General features: G+C 49.5%; 1 protein-coding gene across 7 annotated transcripts in view; it reads left to right on the forward strand.

Annotated features, from left to right (window-relative positions):
* SLC24A3 (solute carrier family 24 member 3) overlaps nt 1-20,818 on the forward strand; it is an 808,408-nt gene that overhangs the window by 745,530 nt on the left and 42,060 nt on the right. For all 7 annotated transcript variants that reach the window (XM_085004595.1, XM_085004596.1, XM_085004597.1 and 4 more), the window contains 3 exons: nt 8,838-8,863; nt 13,787-13,840; nt 19,805-19,938. In XM_085004595.1, coding sequence (XP_084860721.1) covers nt 8,838-8,863; nt 13,787-13,840; nt 19,805-19,938 — 214 coding nt within the window. The remainder of the gene's footprint in view (nt 1-8,837; nt 8,864-13,786; nt 13,841-19,804; nt 19,939-20,818) is intronic.

The raw sequence follows: 20,818 nt of genomic DNA on the forward strand, positions 1-20,818 counted from the left end.
GGACACACCCGCCTGTCCCACAGTGCCCGGTACCGTCACTACCTTCCTGGGGAAACACACACACACGTACCTAGTGGTGGCATCTCCCCAGCCCCAGTGGCAGACAAGCAACCCTATACTAGACATCTTCATGTCCCAAACCCAACATATATCTGCACTTAGAATGATTTCCTCAAGACGGGACCCTCTTCCTGCATTTCAGCCCCCATTCCCATCCTGGCCATCCAACCTGGGAATGGTATTAAACTAACCTTTCACCCAAATCCCACCAGACGCTCTTGGCTGAATTGTCCTGTGGATATTCACTTCGTCAAAATCTCCCGAGCATATCCCTTGTAGCCCATTTCACTCAAGGCTTTTGACATCTCTGGCCTAAACTGACACAGCTCATTGTTGGAATGAGTAGCATCACAGGCACCCACCCCCTGGTCAGTCCACAGAGTCCACCTGTGTTTCTACAGAGGGGCAAATGATCAGTGGCCTGTTGAGACAAACCCATGTCCCTTAGCTTGGCAAGGTGAGCCAAGCCATCCAGGAGAAGGACAGCAACTCAGAGAGAATACTGATGGGAGTTGGGAGATCTGATTCCTAATTCTGTGCTCCCCTCCCCAACTAGCTCTGATGACCTTGGAGAAAGCAGTTTCTCCAGGTCTTAGTGTTCTTATCTACAGAATGGGAATAGATCCACTGTAGGGCTGACTAACCTGTTTACAAAGCACTTACCTGTCGATTATTTAATTGTAAACCTCTATACAAATAAACCAAAAGTGACAGTTAATACAAGATTTTCCCCAAGGAATCTGATGGGTACTTTAGTTCCTACAGTGAAGATCTTGGCTTTATGGCCACAGGCCCCTCATTCCAGGGGCAACTGATGATCACGGGGTTTGACACTCTGGCTCCAAGGGACCAAAGGGCTCTGATGCCCATGTTGGACTAAACACATGGTGAGTCTGTTGACTTCCAGTAAGCAGATTTAAGGTTACTCATGAACTCTGTGTCCTTGGAACTGTGGGAAAGGTACAGTCACCCCAGATCTAGAAGCCTCCAGTCACTCACCTCAAAACTGCTCAAACAGTCTCTGCAGGAGCTCTGTCCTGCTACATCTGAACCCATGCAGATCATGTGTGCTCTGCTCTTCTTCCATCATGGTATTTTAGGATGAATTATAGAAGTTACTTTTATCAAGAGATGTGGTAGGGGGTGGTGAGGCCAGCACTCCACTCTGCTGAATTCTGAAAAGATAGACCCACCCCCCCAGAGACAAGGTGATGAGACAGAATGGCGCAGCTGAAAACCCCCTGGGAGCGTGGACTCCAAAACATCCACACCCACTGGCAGATTTGTCGGCATCAGCTTCACTCTTTTTCACATAGACACCTCCTGGACTGGGTGTGAAATAACCTGACTATAGTCGGATTCATCTGGACACGTTTGAGAGAGAACAAACATAATTGTTGCTAATGACGTGTGAAGAAGCAAAGCAATTTCACTTCCTTGGGCTGTGGGTAACACTCACCCGAGCGGGGTCTGCCATGGATGCATCAGAGATGAGCCAGCTGCACCCAGGATGCCAGCAACTTTGAATTCCTTCGTATGGCAACACAGCACAAAAGCAAGTGACTCTTCACTGTGACCCAGAGATTGGACCGTGCTCTTGTGTATTTACAGACCTGACACCAAGGCTAGAGTTTTATGATCTTGAGAAAAATTACATTTCTCCACTGTCAGGAGATAATGGAAAAGAAAACATCTGAGTCTTCAGGGTTTGGTCTTGGTTCTTTTTACTTTAACTGGCGTGCCTCCAAATCTAGCATGCATCGGAAATGCAATCTAGCATGCATCGGAAATGCCCAGACAGCTTACTGGAAAGTGCGGCCCAGAGATTTTAATTCAGTAGGTCCTGGGGTTGGACCCAGGAAACTTCCCTTTAACCAGGATCTCCCCCGGTGGTTCTGATGCCAGTGGCACCCAGTGCACTTAGAGAAACTCAACCTCGGGTGTAGTTAGACACCATTTCTTTAGGACGTGCATCTGCTGCATGGCAAAGATTTTCTCTAGAGTAAATTTTGAGAATCACCAAGGCGAGGGATCATGACGGCTTGCTTGTCTGGATTTCTGATGCTGTTCATTTCCAGGGTCATTTTCACATGAGATTTAAAGCCAGGGTAATGAGCAAAACAGCCTTATACCCAGAAGAGCAGCACTTAGCAAAGGAGGGTTCTCAGCGTCCCCAGATCTGCCTCATGCACCAGCCCCCGGCTGCGTGCTGTTCTTTTGGTCAAGGTTTCCTATTCTCCTCTTTCTACATGTTCCCTAATGTCAAGGTAACAAAATCACTTTTCTTCGGGTTTTCTTTACATAACCTGAAGCTTCTCCACCTGCCCTGGCAATGGGCACTGAAAAGTCCCCTGTTTAGAAGCCCTCTTCCTACCCACAAATAATTACCAGCCATCCCAATAATTTAACTATTGGGGTTTTTTACCCTCTCTCCCACTTATGGTTCTGAAATATTTGGAAGATGGTCCCCTGAGGTGAGACGGTGAAGAGCTCATTCACCTGGAGGGCAAGTCCTGGCTACGTGGGACCAGATGGCACATCTAAATGTGTCCCAGCCGTGCAGAGGAGCCCCAGGGCCATCTCGAGGCTGGGCATCCGCAGAGCAGGAAAGACAACTTCTCCCGGGATGCAGCCTTCTTTTGCTGGGCCAGGAGAAGAAAAGGGTCATTACTGCCTGGATGCAAAGCAGTGGATGGAAGCTGATGCTGAGGCCAGAGAGCAAAAACACAGCACGTCCATTCTGAAACCAATAGAGCTTCAAAGAGTTAACATCTCTAACTCAAGGGGCTCAATTTCACCTAACCTTTGCTCTCCACTCTTTTCTAGTTTGTTGTTGTTTTAAAGAGAGAGCAGAAGATTGTGCTCTTGTCTAAAGCAGTTGTAATTTCCAAAGCGTACAGCGTGTGTCTCTCACTGCCTCTCCCCCACCCTGCCAAGCATCCCCCTTGAGCCCTGGGGACACTCTCTACGGTGACGCATCAGGTCCCGGAGAAGCTGGATGCAGTCCAGGAGGCTCACCTCATAACTTGGATCTCTCTCTGCAATAGGTGTCACCGTTTAGGTACTGAGATAATCCCAGGTCCTTCGAAGCACATCCTATGTGCATCTACCCAGGGGATTGTCTGAAGACGCCTAGGTCCCTCTTGCTGCCTTTCTCTGACACCAAGACCCACCCCCGACTGACTCTGAAGATGGGCAGCTCCAGCCTCCCTGTCTTCTTCTTTCTCCAGATTCCAGCAGGCCTGGCAGTCTCATTTATTGAAATGTTACTGTTATTTACATAATCATGTGATTTACATAAATGCAAATGATTCTTTACTTCATCAATCTAACAGCTGCCCTAAAAGGAATACTTTATTTTTACCCTTCATCTCTGCTTTGCAATCGGGGATTATGAGCATCAAGAGAAAGGAGACTCCCAGAGGGGGAATAGCAGCCTGGAGACAGGTTCCAGATAACAGCAGCTCGCAGATCCAGCCCTGGGAGCGCTCCCCACCTGGGGAAGGGCGGGCGGGGGGTGAGATTGTCCAGGGTGATACTCCCCTCTGGCTCAGCCCAGCCTCCCACTCTGCAGGGGATCCCATGGGGACAGAGGGAGACCGCTCAGGTGACCCCCTGGGCAGCCCTGTCCTATATGGTCACCACCAGGCACATAAGCCCTTGAGCTCTTCGAAAGCAGCTGGTGAGACCAAGGAACTGAATCTTTAAAGGTACATAGTCACATCATCCTGGAGAGCACAGTTGTGGAGAGTAAATCCTTCCCCGGAACATATACCTACTTTCTCGCAGGCAGCCGTGAGTTTTGAGAAGCACAGACTCCACACTTCACGCAGGACTGAGGATGGTGTTGGGTCTGTCGATGGATTTTCTAGTTCAGTACTCACGACTGTGCCAGCAGCTGTGATGGGAGCCCTGTTTTACAGGTGGCGAGACCGAGGCTCCAGAGATTCAGGGATTTGCCCAAGGCCATGCCTCAGCTTTACCAGAGCAAGTCACTGCAATGTCCAACTACTCAGCCCAGCAAAGAATTCGGAGTCTCCCTCCAACAAAATCTGCCTCGTCCAGTCTGATTTTACCAGCAAGCAATCCATCACCAGAGAGGTGTTTGAACCACTTACTTTATCTTCTTAGACTGGCGAGACGTCTGCCTCCCCTCTCCTGGGGTCTTTGATGAAGACAAGTAATCTCGAATGATCCCGAAGTCTTATCTTGCCCTTTCTGTGAGAGAAAAATGTCTTAGACGCGCTGATGACTGGCTCCCAGCCCCCTCTGGCCTCCACGGTGCCTCCCCCTTAGCCCCCTTCCTCCTTCTGCAGTTTAGAGACCCCCCGAAGTTCTTATGCTCAGGATTACATCTCACGGCCCCCAGCAAAGCAGCAAAGCAGCCATGACTCTGGCAGCCAGGAGCCTCTCCCAGGGAAGGATGTGAGAGACCTTTCAAGTTCCTTAAACAGACCAAAGGGTCACCTGTTCTGGAGAGGAGGGGCTGCCATCAGAGGTGCTGAGGTGGTGGCAGGAGCCAGTGATCTGGGCCTTTGCTCCTGGAACCGGAAGTGGGTCAGTGGGCGGGGGTGCAGAGAGGAGCCTTGCTCTCTCGCAAGGGCAGCAACTCAAATGTTTTAGTTCCCTGTCTGTGTTTTTGCACTGCTCAGCAAACAGAGCCATTTGCTGTAAAACCATCATCTCCTGTATCCTAAATCAGTCCTCTCCTTGCTGCTGCTTCTCCTGTGACCCACCCTCCATGTTTATACGGGGTGACCAGCTCTGCTCAAGCCCTGCCTTCAGACCTTCTCTGCTTCCAGCCGTGCTGCTGCAGACCCCACCACCGACAGGCCAGCCCGCTGGAGATGCTAGTGTGGGAATTCCTATTCACCTTCCAGTAGAAACCATCCCCATGCCTTACAGCCGCTTTCCAGCCGATTCCATCTGATTCCACTCCTCACAGGGGATCCCCGGGGCCTCCGCTAAGCACCCGCATCCCCAGTCCCCAAAGCTGAGGGAGTCGGGACTCCACGTAGGCACCCATCTCTTGAGCCTTGGAGAGAGAAGTTGGGGGGTGGGGGTGGGGGGCATTGTCCATTCCCAGCAGGCAAGGGAAAACGTTCAAGGTTTCAGCCTCTTGAACAAGAAAGATAGTGTTGATTTTCTCCTGCTACTTTCACTGCTTAAAATTCCGACAGTGCCAGTGATCATGGTACAAGATCTCAGCCCCAGCAAGGCAGCCACCCTGCACCTCAGTTACACCTGACAGTCAGCCAAGCCAGGGTCCACCGTGTCATGGGGGCCAGCCGGCCTCTCCTCTGCTGCCCTCTGGCCTACAACCCTTGGCTGTCTGTTCCCTGCTGGTCCATCCTGAGTTCCGGATGCGCTGCCATCCAGGGATGCACCTGCCTGATGGAAGCCTGTCTCTCGGGAGAGTGCTAGAGCAGACATCAGCCCTGAAAAGCTGGTTTCCATGGTACCCAACCATTTCTCAGAGGCCTGAAGGAAAAGTGTGTTTTTTCACCTTCTCTCCTGTGTGTTCCCATTTAGTGCCTCTGCAGAACACATGCAAAGCTTAGGGTGAAGCTGGAGGTGAGAGGGGAGCTCGGGAGGAACCACGTGTGGGTCAGAGAGCAGCACCCACCCTCCCCACCCCCGCCCTGCAGCCATCAGCATGCTCTGCAAATGTAGGACCCAGATGTCAACACACCCACGTGTGTCACAGGGGCCATCCAGGGCCTGGCCCTAAACACGAGTAGCAGAGCACAGAGAGCTGCTTTCCCAAGGCTGGTGTGCAAAATCCCACCGGGAAAAACGGTGGGTCAGCTCTGCTTCAAAGCGGTTGGGCACGTCTGGGGATTGCACGTTGGTATAAATGAGGGTCCCGCCCGTCCTCATCTTAGAATGCCTTTTTGCCTGTGACAGCGGAGACCTGGCCGCAGGCTCCTGCAGGAGGCTGCAGGTGCCTCCCCTGCTTCCAGGAGATTTACCAGAGCTCCAAGGGGCCCTGGGTCGGACTTCATCTCAACCTCCCTGCCTGGGCCGAGCCGTCGGGATGCGGGACCGGGACATGAGCGCCACCTAGTGGCGGACGACTGGAACTGGGGCGCGCTTTCTTGGTTTCAGAGGAGGCGGGGAAGTGATTTCTGGTTTCCTTCTGCCCTAGTCCTCCCACCAAGAGGGGTGGGGAAAATGATTTTGTCTTCTTAACTCACAGAGAGGACATGAAAATACTGAGGGCTATGAACACTGTCTTCAGGCTCCAGGCTCTGTCTTTCATCTTGTATCTAGTCCAGTCTCGTCCCGACGCACTCTGCTGTTTCTCTGATTTGTTGGGTTCCCCATTTCTGTTCTCACCCTGGAATTCTTTGCACAGTTAAGCCCATTCTAATTTTTTTTCCACTGATAAGATCATTGAGATAATCAATAGCCAAAGACATGTAGATCTCTGCCCCCATTTGTCAGTTAGATGGCACAGAATAAGGCTTCCTTAAAGCTGCTTCATATTGTGGTGTGTCGGCTGTCTTCCCCATAGACGAAAATTAAATCAGCGCTCTAATAAACTCTTTATCGGTATCTCATGCTCTCTTAAGTGGCCACGAATTGATTGTTCCAGCCTGCTGCCCAAGGCTGATATTGAATTAACTTCAATTAATAGAAAACATTTTCCAACTTAAATCATTGGTTCTGTTCCATGATTTCTTGGGTTTTTTGAGAGCTAGGGGTTATATAAAAGCAGCATCTTGGGAATGGATTCCACACCATCCAGCCTGGATCATGAGATGGTTTCCCCTACTTCTTGATTTCTCTTCCCGTTCTGGTTTGACGTTTTCACCCAAATGCTGACTTGGTGAATCCGATAACGACAGATTAACCAAATAACCAAATCCAATAATGACAAAATGACCAAAACTGATGAAGCCAGTGTATTTTGCCGTGTCTCACTGGGAAGAGCGAGTTATACATAAGGGTGGCTGCTTCCTCCTCATCTGTCATTCTTGTTCTTTGGGACATGGAGGGAGGGCCTCTTCTTCGCCTTCTGAGCTGTACCTGCTGGGTTATACTCACCGGGTGATGGTTATAATCGCGGGGGACTGACCCGAGGCCCAGTCATTATCCAGTTGACCATCTCCATGCAGTAATCACCCTCTGCCCACCCAGGTGCTTTTGCCATAGCATCCAGAGGGCTACTGCCCTGACAGATGGCCACTCAGAGATGATGGCGCTCCAGTCATGATGCGTGAGCATGGAGAGAAAGAGCTTCCCACCTGAAAACAATATCAGGGCATTCATTTAGTTTCAACACCATGCCATTGGACAAATAAGGATGCCATGAAAGAACATGAAATTAAGAGCCAGGGCTGGGGAGTTCCCTTCATGGCTCAGCGGTTAATGAATCCAACTAGTATCCATGAGGACAAGGGGTTGATCCCTGGCCTCACTCAGTGGATTAAGGATCCGATGTTGCCTTGGGCTATGGTGTAGGCTGCAGACTCCACTCAGATCTGGCGTTGCTGTGGCTGTGGTGTCAGCCGGCAGCTACAGCTCTGATTCCAATTCAACTCTAGCTTGGGAACCTCCATTGCCGCCAGTGCAGCACTAAAAATTAAAAAAAAAAAAAAAAAAAAAAAAAAAAGATCCAGGAATGGATTCTAGGACCAACTCAGCTAATTGACCAACCCAGGAATATTGCCTGTGTTTTCTGTGGCTCCATTCCCTGTATAAATTGGAGGTCCAAGGTTATATCACTCTTTCTCCCAAAAGGAGAAGTGATTTTAGATGCCCTATGGACTAGGGCTTAAATAAATTCATCCTGTTGTGTGTTCTCTTTGGATTCTAACTGACCAGGGGAGCTCTCCTCCTGGCTTTCGTGTCTTCCGCTGCTTCTGACCCTTGCTCATCTCCCTTCACAAAACGGCAGGCCTGTGGCCCCAGACACGGGGCAGCCAACAGTGTCCAGCCAGGATCTTCACTGTTGTTACTGCATTTATTTTTTCTCTCTTGGCACTCAGTGCCAAGGGGTGCTGTTTTGCCAATTCCAGTGCAGATGCAGAGTTTTCTTTGAAAATAAATTCTTTTGAGGAAACAAAAGAATAGATTGGCTGGGGAGTTCTTATTGTGGCTCAGCGGGTTAAGAAGCTGACACAATGTCCACGAGGATGTGGGTTTGATCCCTGGCCTTGCTTAGTGGGTTAAGATCTAGCATGACCATGAGCTATGGTGTAGGTTTCAGATACAGCTTGGATCTGGCATTGCTGTGACTGTGATGCAGGCCAGCAGCTGCAGCTCTGATTTGACCCCTAGCCAGGGAGCATAATAGTCATATGCTCTGACTATTAAAAAAAAAAAATAGACGAACTGGAAGAAAAATACTGGTTCCATAGAAGCCAAGTATTTTCATAGAAGCCGGAAAGTGTGTACACTACACAGAGATGTGCAGACAGCCTAAGGTGGTCCGAAATCAGCTAATGTCAGCTCCTGCATCCCTTCCACGTCTAAAATTCTACAGTGTTTCTGACTCACATAGCAAGGCTGGCCTCTCTGCCATTCACTCCATCCTCGAACAGAAATTGCTGTCTTGTTCCCCTGAACCATGCCCACCCCAACCTGTCAATGAGACCCCCTTCCACCAACCCTGAACAGAAGCTAAACCAGCAGAGAAGGGTGTTTGCCCACAGATGCTTCATCCCCCAAATCAGCCCCATCAGCAAGGGCAGGTAATGTGCAGAGGTAAAGTACACCTGTGCATGTGTGTGTTTGACTAATCTTCTCTCTCCTTTTTATTTTTTTCACAGTTCATTTATGACGAACAGGTGTCCTGGTAAGTTCCTCTTTCTCCCTTCGCATTTCCTCTGGCTGTGTTGCAGAGACGGTATATGGAAAATGAGAGTCAGGGTTTGGGCAAGAAAGGAAAATGTCAGGGCAACTTGGAACTCCTAGCGTTTCTCAGGAACCTTCAGCTGTCATGGACCAGAGACCTTGTCCCTTAGGCTGGACTTGTGGGCTTCCTTTGGGGATCCTGTTATCTCACTGTCTCTATCATCCAGGTTAGACGGTGCAGCATCACTGTCCCTTCCCGCCATCAGTCATTGGCCATGGTTAAGACTTGACGAGTCTTTTCCAATTGTCCAAGCTGGCCAGCCTATTCTAAATGCACAACTCAGGAACCAGGGGAGCAGGCACCTCAGGGACCTTTAACCCATTAAAGTTCTGCCTGACATTCAAGATCCGAGAGCTCTGAAAACAGTGATTTTTTTAAATTACCCAAATTATATATATGGGAACATTTCCATTTAGGTCAATGTCCACATCCCCCCCCCCTTTTTTTGAGATGGGTCCTGAGCAAGTCAGATCTCTTTGAAGTGGAAATAGAAATCGGGTTTCTTGTGCATTCTTACTACATTTTTCAACTATTTGATCTTGGAAGGAGAAGGAAGGAGAAATAGGCAGTTGTGGTGCCATAGGTCGATTTCCGAAGTATGATTTAAAGCTGAGACTGGGCTAGAAAAAAGAAGTACGGGGGCCACTGGTCTTCGTTTTCAGCAAGATGAGTGCTGGCCCTTTGCTGGAGCATCATCTCTCTGTCCTAGGATATCTTTGTGATTTTCAGAATCTGGGGTGGCGGGGACCGTATCACCTTGACTGGGAGAGTTACACACTGTCCAGGGTACTGAGATCCTCTTGCCAGTTCTCCCTCCTTTTTCCCCAGGGCGAGGAGGCGGCAGCTGGGAGAACTTGCTGTGGGATGCATAGTCTCTCTATTAACCCATAAAAAATAACAAGGAAGCCTGAATAACTACAATCTTTAACGCCAGATCCTTAACCCATGAGCAAGGCCAGGGATCGAACCTGCATCCTCATGGATACTAGTTGGGTTTATAACCCACTGAGCCACCCTGGGAACCCCTCCTTTTCTTGTTGTAAGCATTCCAGCTTGTTCTAGCAATCTTAAGGCAGATAACTGGTTCACCCCGAATCCTCAAAAGGAAACGAATGCCCGTTGTGTTTATCTTGGAACTAGAGTCCTCTTTAGGAGGAAAGGAGCCTTGTCACATACAGATACACAAGGACAAGGTATCTCCATCATGCATGGTTGAGATTCCTTTACCATTCCTGAAGCAGCATTCCGCAGCAAGTGGCATTCAGCCAAGAAGTGGTGGTCAGAAGGCTTTTAGAAGCAGGTAATAGAAAAACCATCCTCCTTGGATTAAAGAAATTGTGGCTTATTTTTCTTACCTTAACAAGCAGCCCAGATGTAGGCAGCACGATGGCTCTGCTTTTCTCTTGGCCTTATCCTAATGGTGCTAAGATGGCTGCTGTGGTTCCAGCCATCAAGTCTGGATTGAAGGTGAGAAGGAAGAAGAAAGGGGCTATGTCATTTCATTTAACACCTTTCCACCCTCTATCTCTTTGATCACAAATGGGTCTGCCTTGACCAATGAGTGACCAGGAAGAATAAGTTTACAACTGTAGACCAGTCATTTACCCTAGAGGTGGGCCCACCCGCCTTGAAATCAAGGGTTCCCATTTACCACCTCAACCTGCTAGGGTCCTGTTAGCAGGAAGAAATGGAATATCTGTTGGGTGCTCTTCCGTTAGACACCTGCTCCCAAAGGCATCTAAAGTGGAAAGCGGCCCATCTCTTAGGATGTCATTCAGCCTGCATGACAAGGCCCACAAACCCTCAGTGATAAGTCAGTGAGGCCCCCAATGTTGCCAGAGGGAAATTAGAATATGTCTTCAGTGAGTCTGGAAGCCTGGCGAGAAGACGAAGGGATCCAGGGTGATGCTTTTGTTTCTTCTTTGAGCAAGTCGTGACTTTGGGAGAGAAAGGAGAGCCTGGGACTCTACCTGGACACTGTCCGCCTGAGTCATATTCAAGATCGGCTCTCGCCGTTCTGGGCCCTGGTCAGGAAGATGGAGCTGCACCTGCTGGGCAAGAACGGGGGGGTTGGGGGGGTGGCAGAGAGCAGCCCTCCAACAGGGAAAGAATGATCTTGGGCCAGAGAGTCCAGGGCCAGTTGGAGGTGGTTCGGGATGAAAGAGCACGCCCGGCTCACGCAAAGCCAGGTCCTCGGAGGACTGGGGGTGGCTGTGGGAGTCGCCGGGGGGCGATGGGGAAGAGCCATGTGGCTTCAGAGGTCTGCAGAGGTCTGCAGGCAGAGTCACTTCAAGTCTGGAACGCTTATTCCTAAGCACCTCCTGGATGCCGGGCTCCGTTCCAACCAGACACAGAGTGCAGAACCCAGCAGGGCCCCGGCCTTGGGGCTGGCGGGGAGCAGATGCACAGTTGCAGCGTCATTTGAAGATCCTCACGGAGGTTAGGGGACCCCAAAGAGCATTCAACCAAGATGCCCAAACACTGAATCGGGTGGAACGCAGCAGAGGTGCAGGCTCAGCAGAGTGGCCTCAGAGAGCCTGTACTCCACGAGGGCTCCACACTGACTTCCAGATCCAGTGGGGCTTGACTGCAAGGCAGTGGTACAGATCCCCGAGGTGGCAAAGCCCTGAGGAAAGCAAAGCTGGAGAATAGAATTAAGGATTCTCTTCAAACCTGCATCTAGAGGCCATGTGGGGAGGCTGTGGTGATGGGTGGACAGAGCCTGGAGCCACGGATTCGTATGGGGTGGACATCTCGGCTGGTTTTACGACTATAAGACAAGATGACATCGCCTGGGGAGAATGTGTAGGTCGCAGGAGAAGGGGGTCCCATGTTTAGGGGTTGAACTGAGAAAGTGGACTAGACAAAGGGGAGAGAGAAGGAGTTAGGGGACAGGTGGGACAGCAGGAGTGTGGCCCCTCGGAGTCAGGAGGAGAATGTTTTATGAGGGAGGGTGGGTAGTCAACTTTCGATGCTACAGAGACACTGCGCAGAGTGACCGCAAACCACCCCCAGGGTTGTGTAGATGCAGGTGACTGGTGCCCCTGGCAAGTGTTTCAGGGATCAGTGGATGCAGAAGTGAGACTAGAAATTGGCCAAGTGGATGGGAGGTGATGAGATGGGGGGCATGCACCCCTTTGACAAGGCCGCTAGAGAGAAGCTGAGAAATGCGGCCGAAGTGGGAAGGGTTGGTCCCCCAAGTCCTCTCAGTAGCAGACACATGTTTGCAGAATCATTCTGCACTGATGCGTGATAGCCCATCCCATGGACGCATGAACTGTAACTCACAGACCCCGTCCCACACCTAATAACCACCTTGCTTCTCTCCAGCTCCTCACTTTCATGAGACAGCACTGCAGCAAAATTCTATGTCTGACCACGTATTCCCCTAGGATCCATTTCTAACTATGGAACTTGAAAAGCAAAAACAAAGGAAAGCCATAACCTGGAATTTCTTAATAGAGCATCCTCCAGGAACCTTTTCTTCAAGCCAAAATTATTCCTTCTATTAGATAATTAAATTTTACAGCAAAAGAGGAACCTAGAAATGATGTTCCCTTGTTTGTAAGGTGGAAGTTACTAAAGTAAAGAAACCAGAGGGAGTTCCTGTTGTGGCTCAGTGATTAACGAATCCGACTAGGAACCATGAGTTTGCGGGTTCGATCCCTGGCCTTGCTCAGTGGGTTAAGGATCCGGCGTTGCCGTGAGCTGTGGTGTAGGCCGGCGGCTATAGCTGTGATTCGACCCCTAGCCTGGGAATCTCCATATGCTGAGGGAGGGGTCCAAGAAATGGCAAAAAGATGAAAAAAAAAGAAAAACGAAAGAGTGAAACCAGAGGAAGTATTCAAAGTATCAGAAGTTCAAGGTACATTCCAAAAGGTTTTTGTTTCTTTCTCTTGACTGTTTTCCCACTCGTTCATTCCTGTCCTTCCTGCTCACATCTTCCCTGCCCAAGATGTGTCTGTGTCTCTCTCCCTTCCCTTCCTCCTCCTCTCCCTTCTTCTCTCCCCTCCTCTCTCTCCCTCTCTGTCCCCCCCCCCCACTCCATATGCTTGGCTCGCACATTATCTAAAATCCCCCAGTTGCCCCTGTCAGTTCCTCTGGCTTGCCCTTTGTAGCTGTATCTGAATGGTTTCAGTGAATGATGGAGCCGGGGTCAGATTTATAAATCTAGTCCTATATTCAGTAATATTATAGAAAGCTTTCTGTGTTCAAAAAACTCTTTGGGGGAGTTCCCATTGTGGTGCAGTGGAGACAAATCTGACTAGGAACCCTAAGATTGTGGGTTCGATCCCTGGCCTTGCTCAGTAGGTTAGGGATCCCTCGTTGCTGTGGCCGTGGCGTAGGCCGGCAGCCACAGCTCGGACTCGACCCCTAGCCTGGGAACCTCCATATGCCATGGGTATGGCCCTAAAAAGACAAAAAGCAAAAAAAAAAACAGAAAACAAAAAACCTCTTTGGGGTGAGCACGTCACAGAGAAAAGAAGAGAAAGATCCTTGGAGGGTGGGTGCAGCGGTTTGCACTGATGCCTTACCCTCGCCGCCCTTGGCAGGTTTGACTGCCATTCTCAGCACACATGTATCTGAATGGCCTGCGGGGTCTCGCGTCTGTCTGGGGGGCTTCTTTTTTTTTTTTTTTTTTTTGAGAAGCAGTTAGCGTTTAATGATTCATGAGCCTATTAAGTTCATGAAAAGCATAAGCCCACCGTATTACATATTATCTGAGTGAATCTTATTGCATGCAAACTATACAGCAATAAAACAGATTATAAAAAAAGAACATCTATTTCTTGTGGGAAACAGGAGAATATATTTGCTGTCTGGGGGGCTTCTGTTCACTAAGCACTCTTGGCTTGTCCACAGGTGGGAGTCTTTGGTCCTGGTGCTGATGTACCTCGTCTACATTGTCATCATGAAGTAAGTCACATAAATACCTTCTCAGTTTCTCTCCCCAAACTCTTTCCTGCACTCATTATGTGACAGTGCGAACAGCGGATCGGGGGAGAGGGCGGGTGCCTGGCTGCTCTTGGACGTCTCTTATCACAGCCTCGCTGGGCTCCCTGGCTGCAACTTCAGAGCAGAGACCCTGCCAGCCCATGTGTGTGATGACGGAACCAAAGCCTCAGGGTTTCATTCGAGAACGCTCTCCAACCTTTGCTTCTTTTCACAACCTGGCAGTCTGGCTTCTGGTGATTGCTTCCCTGTCTTTCGGAGCAAGAAAGGAGTTAAAAACCCCATGGGTTCTGCTTCCAGATAGTGGAGGGAAGATGGGCCCAAAGCCGGATAAGATGTGACTGAAGCCAGGGATCAGATATCTGCAGTCTTCCACTCTTCACATGTACCAGTCAGCTACTGCCGCTTCACAAATGGCCCCCAAACTTAATAGCTTAAATATGGGAGTTCCGCAAATGTGGGAGTTCCCATAGTGGCTCAGTGGGTAAAGAACCCAACTAGTATCCACAAGGATGTGGGTTCGATTCCTGGCCTCACTCAGTGGGTTAAGGATCCAGCATTACCATGAGCTGTGGCATAGGTTGCAGATGTGGCTCAGATCCAGTGTGGCTGTGGCTGTGGCATAGGCCGGCAGCTGCAGCTCCTCCAATTTGACTCCTGGCCTGGGAACTTCCACATGCTGCTCATGCAGATATAAAAAGAAGAAAACACACACACACACAAATACACAAATACAGTTTCTGAGAGTTAGGTCTGGAGGAGCAGCTGACTGGAGAGTGCTAGCTCGGGGCCTCTCGTGAGATCTGCGGGGAAGAGGTGGCCCAGGGCGGCCATCCTCCCCTTAAGGCCCCATGATGGGCCAGCCACACAGCCAGTGCAATGTCGTTTGTTGACTGGAGGCCCCGGTTCCTCACCATCTGGGCCTCCGTTTGTGTCCCCCCACACGGGAGCTGGCTTCCAGCAGGGCATGTGATTCAAGAGAGAGCGAGAAGGGTCCAGCCACACATTTTACGATCTAAGTCACATACCATCCCTTCTGCCATATTCTGGAAACGCATCCCTCAGTCCCACCCACATTCCATGGGTCTGCCTCGGCTTTTGAAAAGGGACGTGTTGACGATGCCATGGGTATATTTTAAAATCACCATATCATACCTTCTTTTCCCCTTGGAGTCTGGGCCACTTACTCTCTGTATTAGGAATTATGTTGTGATGGTTTCTGTCCTCTGAGGTCACATGGAAGCGTGGGGTGCTTGAGGACCTGCTGATTCATCCTTTTGGGAAGTACCGCTGAGAGGGGGAGCTTATAAACAGTGCAGAGGTTTCTTGCGCCACAGCTGCCTATCCCGTGGGAGCTGTTTCTTTGGCTCTAAGTGAGTCCACCCTCTTCCCCAGTGTATGTGGCCGCCTTCTCTAGGGCATAGGAAAGTAGGACACTGTCAGAAAGTGCCACTTCAGACCCATCAGTTCACAACCTGTGATTGACATGTCAAGTTTTCCTTGCTCATGAGGCCTGACAAAAATTAATGCTGGCCCCTAGTGGCTGAGGGTCCTGTTGGGAGAAATCAGTGTGGCCTTTGGCAAAGGTCACAGGGTCAAGGAAGGGAGCTGCTGGCGTGGCCGATGTCCAGGGTGCGCTGCAAGCCATCTGCCGTCACTGCGCTCAGTGTGGCACCCAGCTGTCCCTCAGGAGCCATCCCCTGGTCCGTGTGGACCCAGCATCTGGGTCTTGGTACTGGGAGAGGGCGTTTCTGGACAGACACTTACCCAGGCATCCTGGTGTGGAGTTACCACGAGGTAGCTGACAAAGAAACCAGGTACTTTGACCAAAAATCACCTTCCATTTAAACACCCTGTTTTGTCCGTTCCTGTGAAAACCAGAGATGGCCCAGAGGCTTTCCCAGTTTCTAGACTCCAGAGAAGAGCCTGTAAAGATGGGAGCAGCCAGCTTTGCTCCTCTTTCTATCAAAGAGCAAAACAACTCGGAAATGAGTGCCCCAGTCAGGAAACCTCAACAGCACACATCTTCCTTCAGCATGTTTTATGTAGCTCGCTCTCTCTTTTTTTTTTTTTTTTTTTGACATTTTGATGCTTTTAGACCCCAAACCAAGAACTCTCATTTTCCCCTTCAAAAAGGTGCGATCTGTCAGTCATTCCAGAAGAACTGACTGTCTGCTCCACGCCCAACATTGACCTTGGGCTTTAAATCTGAATTCAGATGAAAGCATGTCTCATTCTGAATTCCCCAGGAGCTTCACAGAGTAAGGTCTTCAAAATTTTGTTCTCATCTAAAAAGAAGGAAGAGGAGTTCCATGCATAGCTTGTTGGTTAAGGAACCTGACTAGGATCCATGAGGATGTGGGTTCTATCCCTGGCCCCACTCAGTAGGTTAGAAATCTGGCATTACTGTGGCTGTGGTGTAGGCTGGCAGCTCCAGCTCCAATTCAGCCCCTAGCCTGGGAGCCTCCATATGCCATGGGTGTGGCCCTAAAGAAGCAAGATAAATATATAAATAATGTTTTAAAAAAAATTAAAGGAAGGAAGATTGAAGGATTTCGCTAGTGTGCCTTCCATGGCCACTCCACCTCTCCACTGGGCCATGATAAAAGCCCTTGAGTTGCTGGCTGGGCACGTGGACATTAAGATAACACAGTGAACAATTTCTCTACCCCAAACCATGCCTCGTGTGAAAGCTAACATGGTGCATTTCTGCTGATGCCTCAGCTTTTTCCAACCTCCCAGCTGTTCAAACCAGCAAGATACACATCAAATGAGGAGAGGCAGCTACTGTGCTCGTGGAATTTTCTGCATAAATTCTGGTCCTAAATTCTAAATTGAAATCTCTGCTCTCTCTCCATCCCCCTCCGTAATCAGAGGCTTTAATCATTGGGTTTTCTAAAATCTGATTTATAAAATTGCATGCTTCACAATAAAATAGCTTCAGGGTGCAAGCACAAAATTTAAAACATTCAATTAGAAATATAAAACAGAGCAGCAGCCATTAAAAACAGCATCTATTAGAATCGTCAGCTGCCTCCTGGGCAAATGGCTTTAAAATGATTTTAAATAGTCTGCCTGAAGGTCAAAAAACAGTATCAGTTTGGCCCCACAGGCAGAAACCTTAAGAGAGCCTGAGGCCACAGCCACAGCAATGCTGGTTCCTTAACCTACTGAAGGGCGCCAGGGATCAGCCTCAGAGGACTGATTTCTGTGCTTCCGGGTCACTTTGCTACGATCTGGTCCCCAGGGGCGATAGTGTGGCCTAGTGGTTCAGAGAAACTTCACGTACAGCCCTGGCCACAGGACCTCAGCCAGGTTATTTATTATTATCAATTCCAGTCTCCCTGGCAGAAAACAGAATTCATGATGCTTCCTGCCTGACAGCAATGCTTGTCAGTTAAGTAATTAACTAATGTCTGGTTCCAAGAAAACGCTCCTAACAGTGCGATGCAGAGTGTTGTTAGCCTAATATCCAAATCCAAATAAATGCATCGCACGCAGTCATTCACTTTAAAAGCAAACCCCCAGGCCAGGCGGTCTGTCTGTGGGGACAGTGGGTTCTGAGTCCGGATGATAGAAACACTGCCCCTCCCCCAGAGCTCCGTCAGGAGGGTGAGGCATTGTTGCGTCTGGAAAGTGGGGAGACCTTTGTAGGAAGAGGAATGTTGCCCGTGCATGACAGTCAGCAGAATGGAGCGACACCCCGAGTGTCGTCACAAGCCCCAGCAGCCATCCGCCACTTCCTCCATCCACACCCCAAGCCACTGTCCTCCCTCCATAGGAGCTGAAGCCCACGACGACATTGTACCAGTTCATCTACCAAAACATCAGTACGTGTCTCTGAAAGGGCTCCTTTTTAACCCAACCCGCAATATTATCATCCCTATGAAGAATGCTAATCCTTTAATAAGATGAAGTCTCTGATCAATGGTCAGTGGTCTCATAAGCATCATTTTATAGTTTTCTTCTCATCTCATAAATGTCACAGATATTTTAAAAGCGAGAATCCACATGAAGTCCACTCATTGCAATTGGTTGCTCCATCTTTTGGATGGATCTCTTTTTTTTTTTTTTTTTTTGTCTTTTGTGTTTTTGTTGTTGTTGCTATTTCTTGGGCCGCTCCCGCGGCATACGGAGATTCCCAGGCTAAGGGTTGAATCGGAGCTGTAGCCACCGGCCTACGCCAGAGCCACAGCAACGCGGGATCTGAGCCGCGTCTGCAACCTACACCACAGCTCACGGCAACGCCGGATCGTTAACCCACTGAGCAAGGGCAGGGACTGAACCCGCAACCTCATGGTTCCTAGTCGGATTCGTTAACCACTGCGCCACGACGGGAACTCCTGGATGGATCTTTTTGAATTTAGAAATTCCCCCTCTGTTGATTTTCAGTTCTTTTTTTTTTTTTTTTTTTCTTTCCTTGCCATTTGTTCTTTGACAAAATCTGATTGCTCACTCTGCAGAGTTTCCAGAGGTTTGGAAATTGTTGATTACGTCCAGGGGGATAGTGTGGCCTGTTCCTTTGGCCTCCGTGTTTGCTGTGTGTCAGCCACGGATTTGATTCAGGCTAGACTCGGTCCTGAGTGGTGAGGTGTTCCACCATCAGCAGGCACGTGGATGGTGCCTCTCTCTCTGTTTGTGATCTTGGTGGCCTCTGCTGCCCAATATCTGTCTCCGTTATTTCATCCAGTTGCACAGCAGTGATGTCCTAATTTCATTATCTGCCTCTTATAAAACCCTGAGATTACAAACCCCAGGATTTATAATCTGCCCCCTTCCCTCTTCGCAGCCACCCCCATCACTTTAGACTAGCCTTCTCTTCTCCCTCAGGCCTGCAGGAAGAACTACAGGCTCCCAGGATGTGCAGGAAGGACCCCGACACCTGTACCGTGGTGGCCGTCAAGCCCCCATAACCCCCCGGCCTGGACCTGCATTTAGGGAGGAACAGACACAGGACCCAGAGGAAGGGACTCCAAAGAGCCTTGTGTCTATGGCAGGAAAAGGGATGAGGAAGAGGAGGGGGAAATGGCTTGTGAGGCCTGCAAGCTGGGTTTAGAGTCTCTGGGCTGGCTGCCGTTCCCACGGGAGGCCAGAGACCAAATTGGGGTGTCTCATGGCCAGTAAGCCATCAAGACCTTTGGGTCTTGAATGGAGAAAGCAGCAGTGGCCTGAAATGCCCTGGAAACTCTGCCAAGCAGCTGTCTTGGCCCATGAGTTTTCCAGGGTTCTTCACAAGGAATCCTCTATCTAATACCAGTGATAAAGGGGCCAGGACATTTACCTGCCAAAACCATCCTAGGAACTTGTCTAAGCCTCCTCTCTTCCAACATGTCAGAAGCACAGCACAGTGTTTCGATTTTTTTCACTTACTCCTTCTGGAGAATCAATGCCTAGAATTTTTTCATAAAGCCGAGAGCCCAGCGGACCTAAAATTATGGCACCCCAGTAACAGAAAGTCACAGGACCCCAGCCTGTGACCCCATGAAACCAAAGGTAGACAGAGACCGAGATGGCCAGCCCACCTGTGCCCATGGACCCTGACACACAGCGACCCCTTGACCTTCCCCCGCCAAGCATGGCCCTAGGGACACGGCCCAGAGCAGGGGGACCTCCCCACCCTACTGCGTCTCATCACAGACCCTGAGTAAGGGCACACAATCCAGCCGACACTGAAGACACTGCCGAGAAAGCCGTGTGTCCCCATGCATCTGTGTGATGTTGGGTTTATTTTCACTTACCTACCATATATCCTTAAGTTGGGAAGTGGGACAGGGTGTGTTTTCTGGGGGCCACAGGATGATAAAATAACAGCCATAATAACGTGAAGCATGCCCCCCCCCGACATGCATCCAGGGTGGGGGAGCTGCGGGGAGCAGATGCAGGAAAGGCAACTACTGATGGGCTCTTTGCGTTTATGGCCACGTTCAGGTATAACGCCTGCATTCATCAGTGCTTCGAGAGAAGGGCCAAGGGAGCCGGGAACATGGTCAACGGCTTGGCCAACAACGCTGAAATCGATGACAGCAGCAACTGCGATGCCACCGTGGTGCTACTCAAGAGAGGTAACCGTGGGGAAGGGCCGGGGGACAGAGGAAGCGATCCAGGGATCCATCCTCCCTCCCTCCCACTGGCTGCATTGGGAGGGGAGCCTATTCTGGTGATGGGCAGGCTCTGAAAGCCCAGAGAAGTTCTTGGACCAAACATGCACTGCAGGTGATACAGGGAAACTGGACAGGATGAGAAGGGAGAAAAGACCATGGGTAGTGATTTCTGTCCCAGACTGGCTGAGGGACCATGTAGGCAAGTGACTTAACCACTCTGAGCCCCAATTTTCTCTTCCGAAAAGTGAGGATAAGTTTGTAACAAGTAAAGGAGATAGATGGAGTTCCCGTCGTGGCTCACTGGTTAACGAATCTGACTAGGAACCGTGAGGTTCTATCTCTGGCCTTGTTCAGTGGGTTAAGGATCCGGCGTTGCGGTGAGCTGTGGTGTAGGTCGCAGATGTGGCTTGGATCCCGCATTGCTGTGGCTCTGGCGTAGGCTGGCAGCTACAGCTCTGATTAGACCCCTAGCCTGGGAACCTCCATATGCCCCAGAAAAGACAAAAAGAGAAAAGAAAAAAGGAGATAGAGTATCTAAAATACTTCTTTAACGATAGTTATTCTTAGTGGATGATTATATCCAAATTCACTTTTAGGCTACTTTAGCTCAGTTTCCAAGCCGCAGAATGGCATAGAAAATTACCTCTTTTTTTCTCAAAGTAATTTTTATATTCAATAAATGCTTATTAAGCAGTTGGTTATACAAAGAGAAATAGTACTGTGCTCGTTAATAAATAATATTCTTTCCTAGAGGAACACAGAAAATTGTTTACTCTTGCCTAGAATATATTTCATTTTCCATTTAATTTTTTTTAACTTTCCCCTTAAAATGTGTAAGATT

Source organism: Sus scrofa, chromosome 17, assembly GCF_054392235.1.
Source record: "Sus scrofa isolate SSC_HxYL_T2T_F1_AM1 chromosome 17, Sscrofa_HxYL_maternal_Yorkshire_Landrace_v2.0, whole genome shotgun sequence".
Classification (NCBI taxonomy): Eukaryota; Metazoa; Chordata; class Mammalia; order Artiodactyla; family Suidae; genus Sus; species Sus scrofa.